The 9,730-nt window shown below is 52.0% G+C and overlaps 1 protein-coding gene across 1 annotated transcript; it reads right to left on the bottom strand.

Moving 5' to 3' along the window:
• Positions 1–6,049: 6,049 nt before the first annotated feature.
• Positions 6,050–6,598, bottom strand: LOC115484907 (zinc finger protein 397-like). The gene is made up of 2 exons (XM_050984277.1): positions 6,456–6,598; positions 6,050–6,389 (listed from the first exon to the last, which is right to left on the bottom strand). The coding sequence occupies exons 1-2, from the start codon at positions 6,596–6,598 to the stop codon at positions 6,050–6,052; spliced, it is 483 nt and encodes a 160-aa protein (XP_050840234.1).
• Positions 6,599–9,730: the final 3,132 nt, after the last annotated feature.

The following is a 9,730-nucleotide window of genomic DNA, read 5'->3' as shown; positions in this document are numbered from 1 at the left end:
TGAAAACATCACAACAGCACAGAGCACAGAGCTCCTTTGTCCATATGCAGTGGTCATGTGCCCGATGCCTCCAAATCCCTACTTGGGAGGTCTTTGGTACCTCCCCAAGGTGTTTTAAATGAAAACATTCAGCTCAGAGTCTAAGAAAATCATCACCGGACAGGGCCAGCCTGTCCTGTCTGTCCTGTCTACTTTTGTCTGGGAACAATTCTTGGATATATGCAGTTTGGGAGGCCAAATGATAATTTTGGCCATGGCCCCTGGAGAAGAAGGCCAGTTCTTCTCCATAGGAATGCAGGAACAGAGCCACAGTGTTTCAGGGCCAGATGAGGGGTGACCACCAGAGACCAAGGCCAGCTAAAGCTGGCAAGATTTTTCGGTGGAATACCCTTGCATATAGGAAAATTTTTAGGGAGAGTACCTAGTTTTGCAATGGGCATCTGAAAAGACACACAGTTCTTTTCCATATCAAGGAAAGCACAGAGTCCACTGCTCTAGGAGCTGATGAGAGGCAGCCCTTGACATCCCAACATCAGCCAGACCTGTCAGGTCTGGAGGCCAAGCCAGCCAGTCGTGTTCCATGTTCCCTCTGTTCCATGGGGCCCCACAGTGTCCCAATGGTCCCTTGCTTCCATGAGGCCCTGAGGTGTCCCATAATGCTCCCTTGGTGACACGAGGCCTTAAGGGGTCCTAATGGTCTCCATGGTCCCATCAGGCCCCACAGAGCCATAATGGTCTCTGGTTCCATGAAGCCCCGCTGTGTCACCATGGCCCCTTGGTTCAATGGGCTCCAATGGTGCCACAATGATCCCCTTGGTTCCAGGGGCTCCAGTGGTGCCACAATGATCCCCTTGGTTCCATGGGCTCCAGTGGTGCCACAATGATCTCCTTGGTTCAATGGGCTCCAATGGTGCCACAATGATCCCCTTGGTTCCAGGGGCTCCAGTGGTGCCACAATGATCCCCTTGGTTCCATGGGCTCCAGTGGTGCCACAATGATCTCCTTGGTTCCATGGGCTCCAGTGGTGCCACAATGATCCCCTTGGTTCCATGGGCTCCAGTGGGGCCACAATGATCCCCTTGGTTCCATGGGCTCCAGTGGTGCCACAATGATCTCCTTGGTTCCATGGGCTCCAGTGGTGCCACAATGATCCCCTTGGTTCCATGGGCTCCAGTGGTGCCACAATGATCCCCTTGGTTCCATGGGCTCCAGTGGTGCCACAATGATCCCCTTGGTTCCATGGGCTCCAGTGGTGCCACAATGATCCCCTTGGTTCCATGGGCTCCAGTGGTGCCACAATGATCCCCTTGGTTCCATGAGGTCCCCACAGTGTCCCAGTGATCTCCATGGGAAGGAAAGAACCCAGCCCCAGTGTTGCAGGGGCAGCCACCAGAGGCCAAGGCCAGCCAGACTTGACAGCACTGGCAGATTTTGCCTGGTAGGGACCCTTGGATCTACAGAATTTTAGAGGTGGAATCCCAATTTCAGACATGGACACCCAGTGGAGAATGACAGCTCTTTTCTGTAGGATGGAAAGCACTGAACACCAGTGTTTGAGGGGCAGATGAAATGTGGCCATCAAAGGCCTAGGCCAGCCAGACCTCTCTGTCCTGGTAGCATTTCTCTGAAAGCAACCCTTGGACATGGGGAGTTTGGGAGGTGGAATCTCATTTTTGGTCATTTCTTCATAGAATAAAAGGACAGTTCTTTCCATAGGAAAGAGAATACCATGCCCCAGTGTTTGGAAAGGAGGTGAGTGGTGGCTCCCAAGAGACCAAGGACAGCCAAGCCTGTCTTTTCGGGAAGCTTTTCCTTGGGCCAATTCTTGGATGTACAGAGTTTTGGAGGTGGAATCCCAGTTTTAGCCATGAGCACCTTGTCAAGATGGATGGTTTTTTTCCTATAGGAAAGAAAAGCGTAAAATCAAAGTGCTTTGGAAGAAGATGAGAGGTGGCCACCCTTAGGCCAAGCTAGCCAGACCTGTCTCTCCTGGCACCTTTCATCTAGGGGCTGTCCTTAGACACAGGGCTTTTTGGAGGTTGAATCTCAGTTTTGGCTGTGGGCGCCTGGACAGTAAGAAGAGTTCTTTTTGTTAGAAAAGAAAGAACAGAGCCCCATGGTTTCACTGGCAGATGAGTGGCAGCCCTCAGGAAGCCAAGGCCAGCCAGACTTGTCAGTCCTGGCAGCTTTTGTCTGGGAGCTCTCCTTGCATATAGGGAATTCTCAAGGCAGATGCCCAATTTTGGCCATGGGTGCCTGGTTGAGATGGATGTTTTTTCTCATAAGAAAGAAAATCACATGGTCCCAGTGTTTCAAAAGCAGGTGAGAGGTGGCGCCTGGGCAGCCAAGGCAGCCAGATCTGTCTTCCTTGGCAGATTTCATCTGGGAGCAATCTTTGCATATAAGGAAATTTGGAGGAAGAATCTCAATTTTGTCCATGGGCCTCTGGAGGAGAAGGACAGCTCTCTCCCACAGGAAGGAAAGCCCAGAACCCCAGGGCTTCAGCGGCAGATGAGAAGCAGCCCTCAACATGCCAAGGTCAGCTGGACCTGTCAGGTGTCCCCAGGAGGCCCAGCCAGCCAGACCTTTTCCATGTTCCCTTGGTTTCGTGGGACCCCACAGTGTCACAATGGTCTCCTTGGTTCCATGAGGCCCTGCAGTGTCACAAAGTTCCCCTTGCTTCTGCAGTGTCACAATGGCCTCGTGCTTCCATGGGACCGTGCAATGTCACAATGGCTTCATGGTTCCACAAAGCCCTGATGTGTCACCATGGCCCCTCGGCTCCATGTGCCCTCACTGTGTCACAATGGCTCCTCCGTGACAATCTGGGCTCCACAAGGTCACCATGGAGTCTTGGTTCCTTGGGGCCCTCGAGTTTCGCAATGGTCTCCTTGATTCCATGAGGCACCACAGTGTCACAATGGCCCCTTGGGTCCATGAGGTTCCAGAGTGTCACCGTGGTGTTCTTGGACCAGCATTGTCACAACTGACCCACGGTTCCATGAGGTTCTGTAGTGTCACCATGGTCGCTGTCAGAGGCTGGATGAGATCGATGTCCCAAGACCCGTTGGCATGCTCAGAATGCCCATGTGGGGCCAGGGCCGGGTCAGGCCTTGGTTTGTGGTGGGACAGAGCCCCGCCCCCAGCCCTGGCCTGGCAGAGCTGTCAATCACAAAGAAGGGCGGGGGGGTGGGGGCAGGGCCATGCTAACCCATCTTGGATTGGCTCAGCTGTCAATCAATCACACAACAGAGGCAGCTGGTGCTACCCTGACTCTGATTGGACAAGCAAGTGGCAGCCCCACCCCAGGGGCGGGACCATGAAGGCCCAGGAGGTTTAAAGCCAGAGCACCAGGCCAGCCCAGGGTCTGCATCCTGCCTTCTTGTGGAGGTTGTCTGTTGGTGATGCTGGAACCAGAGCAGTTGGTACCTAAGTGAGTGTCTTTCTATAGATCTTCTGTCTTTGTGTTGTTCTCTATTTTTTCTCCTTTTAATCCTACTCACCTGGAACATTTTTGGGTAACTTCACATCTTGAGGGTTAAAGGATTTTAGGTTAAACATGTGGGAATCCAGGGCACAGGGAATATTTCTGTGACAGCTCTGAGGCATCCTGACCCCCAGAGAAACACTGCTTTTCAGCTTTGCCCATGGAGAGGAGTTCCAAGACTTTGAGATAGACTAGAATTTACCAAAGTGTGAAATAGATAATAGAGAGTAGTATAGCATGTCACTTGGGTGAGAAATTTAGGTTTTGGGATTATTAGTATGGTGTAGATAGGAAGCAAGATGGAGGAATTTGGGTGTAGTCCCTGTCTTCTTCATCTACTCCATTTTCTGCAGTGCTGGTGGCACAGAGGGATTGGTCAAGGAAAGCATGGTGCAGAGGTGATGTGGACAGTTTAAGAATGAGTTATTGGTCCATAAGTAGAAATAATGTACATTTTAGGAGTTAATTGGATGAGAAAACTTTAAAAGACTTTGAAACTGTACATTTTAGAGCCATTTTGTGGTGCTTTTCCAGTGTACTGAGCCTGGTGTGCACAGCATGCAAAACTTTAGATAAGATAGCAAAAAACAAGAACCCGAAGACCAAAAAAGTCCTGTGCATCTTCTTTTACCTGGGACAGAACTGCTACAGGAGGCTTTCTCCCATCCAGAGAGCCCCCAGAAGGGCACAAAGTAAAACAAACATCAATAACTGGTGCCCTGAAAATGTTTGTAATAAGTTGGCTTTTTTCAATAAAGTTGTTTACTGAAGGGTGTTGTCTTAATTGGCCAATCATGTGAAATGTGTTGATTAAATGACCAGTGAGGCTCACCTGTAGCAAACCAAGATATAAAAGAAGAGGATTGAAAAAATGGGTGGCTTTTAGCCCTTAGCCTTCTGATCTGAGACTGTGTCAACTCTGATTGAAGGGTGACATTTGGGGATCTGTGGGGGCTGTTGGGGTTCCTTTCTGCTCCTCATGACCCAACAGGACCTTCCCTAATAAACTTTGCCTGAAGCTCCCATTCTGCCCATGACCGGAACCCCTGTGAGTATCTGGGACATCCTGGTTCTTTGGCAGTCTGGGGACTCCTGGGATGTCACCGTCCAGTCCTCGTGAGTGCCTGTGACAGATCGGTGCCTTTGCAGCCAAAGGTCCCCTGGGATGTCACCATGGAATGGCTGTGACTGCCTGTGACCACACAGCTCTTTACCATCCCCAGAAAGCCCTGGAAGGTGTCCATGGAGCCCCTGACTCTGCCTGTGATACTCCAGCTCTTGAACAGCCAGGAGACTCTTGGAAAGTCCCCATGGAACCCCTCTGAGGGCCTGTGACAAATCTGATCCTCAGCAGGCAACCATCACCAGCCCCCTGTTGCTATGGTCAGTTTCCATGGCAACCATCACCAGCCCCCTGTTGCTGTGCTCAGTCCCTCAGCAGCTCCATGGAGACCCCATGCCAGGGGTGGTTGCCATGGACACCAGCTCAGGCCTGCAGAGCCCGTTGCCATGGCAACCATTGGCCATCCCATCCCCAGGCTCATAGGAACACAGAACACCAGAATTGGCTGAGTTGAGAGGGACCCATCAGGATCCTCGAGTCCAACTGCTGGCCCTGCACAGGACACCCCAACAATGCCAGCCTGGGCCTGGCAGCGCTGTCCAAACGCTGCTGGAGCTCAGAGAGCCCTGGAGCTGGGACCCTTCCCTGGGGAGCCTGGGCAGGGCCCCAGCAGCCTCTGGGGAAAAACATTTTCCTCACATCCAACCTAAGCCTGCCCCGACTCAGCTGCAGACGTTCCCTCCAGTCCTGTCCCTGGGCACCAGAGGGAAGAGGTTCCCACAGCCCCAGCCAGGGACCCGCTCCCAAGGCTGTTGCCATGGCCACCAGGGCTGGGACCAGCTGGGATGCTCGGTTTCCATGGGCTGGGGTTCAGGAATGGGATTCCCCAATTTCCTGCTCCCGCTAAAAGTGCGCTGCCACTTGCTACACTCCAGCTTCCCATGGAAAGAACAAAAGGCAAAGATCCCAGGCTGGAATAAGAACAATTTATTGGGAACAGCAACAAGATGAAGAATAAACAAGAACAGAAACAATATTGATAACAGACAGGATAAGAAAAACTATTTACAGGGAAAACTACAACATCAACGGCTGGCTCTTCCTGGCCATGGGTTTCTCCTGCCAGGAATGGACACTCTTCTCCTCAGGGAGAGAGAGAGAGAGTCCCTTTCCTGCCCCTGGCAATGACCTGAGGTGGGAGTGAATGTAATGACACGGCCATGGCCAGACCCTCATGTTCTTCAATCCCACACCATGCCATTGGCAGGGGCAGGAAAAGGTACAGGTTTCTTCCTGGCATGGATCATGGGGAACATGGATCACCAGGGCTCTTCCCAACGTGGGACCTCCAATAGGGGATGAAGCTGCAGCAGTGCATGAAGAGCACTGCAGTGGGGGCACTCGCAGGGCTTCCCTTACCGGTGCCTCTGTTGGTGTTTGGTCAAGGCAGAGCTACAGGTGAAGGTCATCCCACACTGGGGACACTCGTAGGGCCTCTCCTAGGTGTGGATGCGCCGGTGCCTGACGAGGTTGTAGTTTTGCTTGAAGCCCTTCCCACAGTCGGGGCAGTGGAAGGGCCTCTCATCTGTGTGAATCTGCTGGTGCAGGTGGAGATGGCAGCTGCTCTGAAACCTCTTCCCACATGTGGGGCAGTCACAGGGCCTCTCCCCAGCATGGATGCTCCGGTGCCTGACGAGGTGGGAGTTTTGCTTGAAGCCCTTCCCGCAGTCAGGGCAGTGGAAGGGCCTCTCATCCGTGTGAATCTGCTGGTGCTGGAGGAGTAGGGACCTGAGGTGAAACCTCTTCTGACACTCGGGACACTCGTAGGGCTTCTCCCCGCTGTGGATGCGTTGGTGCCTGATGAGTTCTTAGGTGTACCTGAATCCCTTCCCACATTCCCCACACTCATAGGGCCATTCCCCTGTGTGAATCATCTGGTGGCAGATCAGGTCGCTGCTCTGCCTGAAGCTCTTCCCACACTCCAGGCACTTGTAGGGCTTCTCTTCCACAAGGTTCTGCTGTGGGGATTTGTCCTCCCTGGTCTCCATCCTCAGCTCCCTCCCTGGGGGAGGAAGGACAAGGAGAGGATGGGATTTGTCTCCGTGCCAGATCGAAGGGGAAGGAGATTCCCCCAGTGCATCCCCAGCAGGACGGTGTTGGCATCAGGGTTGTCCTGCAGCCGGGGGCCATGCCGGGCTGGGAGATGGAGCAGGAGAGGGGGGGAAAAGGGCACTGACTTCCTCCTCACCTGCCTGGGTGTCCTGGGGCATTGTGTCAGTTTGAAAAGACAGGTGTCTGCTAAGGATGGCAGGAGCCTCCCTTGAAATGGAAAATGTTAAACCCCTCCCTTGGAATTATAATTTTCAAAATAAGGAGCTGTCGATCAAAAGTTATGGGAATACGAATAAAAGTTATTTAGTAGGAACATTATAATTACAAATGCAATAGTACTAAAAAACTACTTACAGAGTCAGAATACCACCTGACATGCTGTGGGTCAGGGTGTTGGCAGCACTCCCGTTAAATGGTGGCTGCCGTCCTCCCGCAGTGACAGATGTGGATTTGTTGGAGCAGGGATCCTGTGAAAGGGTGGAATTTTCCTCTGGAGGTCCAGTGGTGCTGTTGATGTGCCTGGTCTTCCTCTGGGATCCAGTGGAGCTGAGAGCTGCTCTTCTGGGCATCCTGTAGGAGAAGGCTGACTCTGTTGTTCACACTCTCAGCTTATATCCAGGTAGGAATGCTTGGCTCCTCCCTCTGGGCGGAGCACCTCACAATGGGAGGATGGAATATTTATCAGTCCTGAAGTGACACTCAATGGCCCATTAGCAGAAGATATCTCCCCAGAGGGAGGATTCCTTGTGGAAGAGATAAAGTAAACTGCTCAATTCACAGATGATAACTGCCCCACCTTTGACAGATGGTAATTTTATACACAGCCAGCTAAAGCTGAGACACTGTTCCAGCCTTGGAAAGCAGGATTTGGTACCAGGACTTGTTAGGGAATGCAACCCTGACTGAAGGCAGAGATAGAATCTCCAGAGCCTGCAGCCAGAAATGGAGAGTGATAATGATAATCATTTCAACATCTTCTCTTTTGGAATTATTGTATAATGATTTTTTGCTTTGCCTATCTAATACTTTTGTAATTTTTGGCAAATTTTCAATATCTAAAATTCACTGTTCCTTCAGTGAAGTTGGTGTCTGTGTCTTTGGTGCTGACCCTGCCCACCAGCGACACAGGGCTCCATCCTGCCTAAGTCTTACCTAGGAAGACAAAAACCCTCACTCCAAATGTCCCTCCTTCCTCTTTGTTCTCCCCAAATTATACCCTGATCATGATGTCCTATGGTCTGGGGTGTCCCTGGGGTCAGTTGGGGTCACCTGTCCTGGCTGTGTCCCCTCCCAACCTCCCCCACAGCCCCAGCCCCTCCGCAGCGTGGCCGGACGAGGGGCAGGACAGGCCTTGGCTCAGTGCGAGCTCAGCAAGAACAAAACCATCTCTGTGTGCTCAGCACCGGCCCCGCATTTCCTCCATTGCCAGCCCGGACCCCCCCTTTCCCACCCCTCTGCAGCACCGGCTGCTGGGTGGGGGAGCCCCCGATCGGCCCCAGGGGTGGGCAGGGGGCTCGGGGACCCCCCCGGTGCGGATCCGTCCCCCCGGCCCGAGCCCCAAATTCCGCTCCGGGGGCTGCTGGGCTCTGCGGGTCTGCCTGACAACTGGTGAGTCATCAGTGAGAAAAGCTCTGGTTGGCTGGAAATTGTTTAGTGTTCTCTGATTGGCTGGAATTGTGAAAGGCGCTGTGCCCTGCGGCTGTCCCTGGGAGCTGCGGAGTCTGGGCCGGAGCCTTTTCCTCTTTCTTTCTCTCCCTCTGAGACCTCTTCCCTATTTCTTTCTGTCACACTGAGACCACTTTCCTATTTCTATCTCCTCCCCGCCCCATCCAAAACCTCTTTCCTATTTCTCTCTCTCTTTGAGATCTCTGTCCAATTTCTTTCTCTCTCTCTCTCCTTCCCAGCCAAAAAAGATGTTCCTGGCCTCGCTGGCAAAGCTCTTAAGAAGGACCCAAAAGCTAAGTGGAGCAAGATCCTACACTGACATTTCACTGCCAGCCTGAAATAAACAGGGCAGGAGATTTTCCTCCTTTTTAATGCCTTTATTAAAGTAATCAGCTCAAAAATGGGGGTTTGGCTGATCCGCAGATTTCTGCCACCACTCCCAGCAGTGACTCAGAAGAGAAGGATTTGCAGCTCTGTCCCCAAGGGGGCAAAGCCGGGAGTCCTGTCCTCGCAAGGCAGTGGGGTATACCCAGGGTTTCAGTTTGGGTTGTCAGTCCAGCGGGTCCTGGGTCTGGCTGGCATCGTTTGTAGTTGGGGCGAGGAGTGACCGAGGGTCTCAGTGTCTCTGCTGGCTTCGGACCTCGGCCCTGCTGTCCAAACACCACCCTGACCTCTCTATTCTGCTTTGGCTTGCCTCTTTTGGGTATTTTCCAGGATTTGGTAAAGGTCCTGTCCCAATGCAGTCTGGGTTTGGAGGCAAATTTGCATATCTCCTGACATGCAAATATTCCCCTCTCTCCCCACCGTCCGAGGGGAGGGTTGTCATCCTCCTGGCAGCAGGCTAGGGTGGTGCTGGAAAACAAGAATCCTCCACAATAGAGAGTCAAATGGTGATACTTAAGGATACTTAACTGGCAATTACAACATTTCCCTAACAAAGAACTCCTGGCCAATGGTCAACTCTCAGATCAACTCAAAAACTCCTCTGCTGCTCCTTCTCTTAAAAAAAAGGGTAACATTTTTTTTTCATAACACAGCCTTCATAACTTCGCCCATGGCTGTTGTAGCTCATGGACTGGGAATTAAATCAGGGCAGGGTCTTTGTTGGGAGCTGCCCTGGGTCAAGGGAGACACTGAGAGAGAAACAGAGCAGGCAGAGAAAGGCAGAAGAGAAAGGAGGGTACAAACACAATCATCTGAGAAGGTGGAACTCTGAAACAGAAACTGGAACAGACTGAAAATGAATAGAACAGAAATAAATAATTTTGTAACTTTATTTCCTATCAGAATACAATTTCTACCCTTTCTTGAAACCTCCTCCCGCTGTCATTCAGCAGGGCTATCAGAATGTTTTTCATTCTAAATTGATGTTCCAGGCTGCAGCCACAAGCAAACAGGGAATG

Source organism: Serinus canaria, chromosome 25 (assembly GCF_022539315.1).
Source record: "Serinus canaria isolate serCan28SL12 chromosome 25, serCan2020, whole genome shotgun sequence".
In the NCBI taxonomy this organism is placed as follows: domain Eukaryota; kingdom Metazoa; phylum Chordata; class Aves; order Passeriformes; family Fringillidae; genus Serinus; species Serinus canaria.
This window is presented reverse-complemented; position numbering and strand designations above follow the sequence as displayed.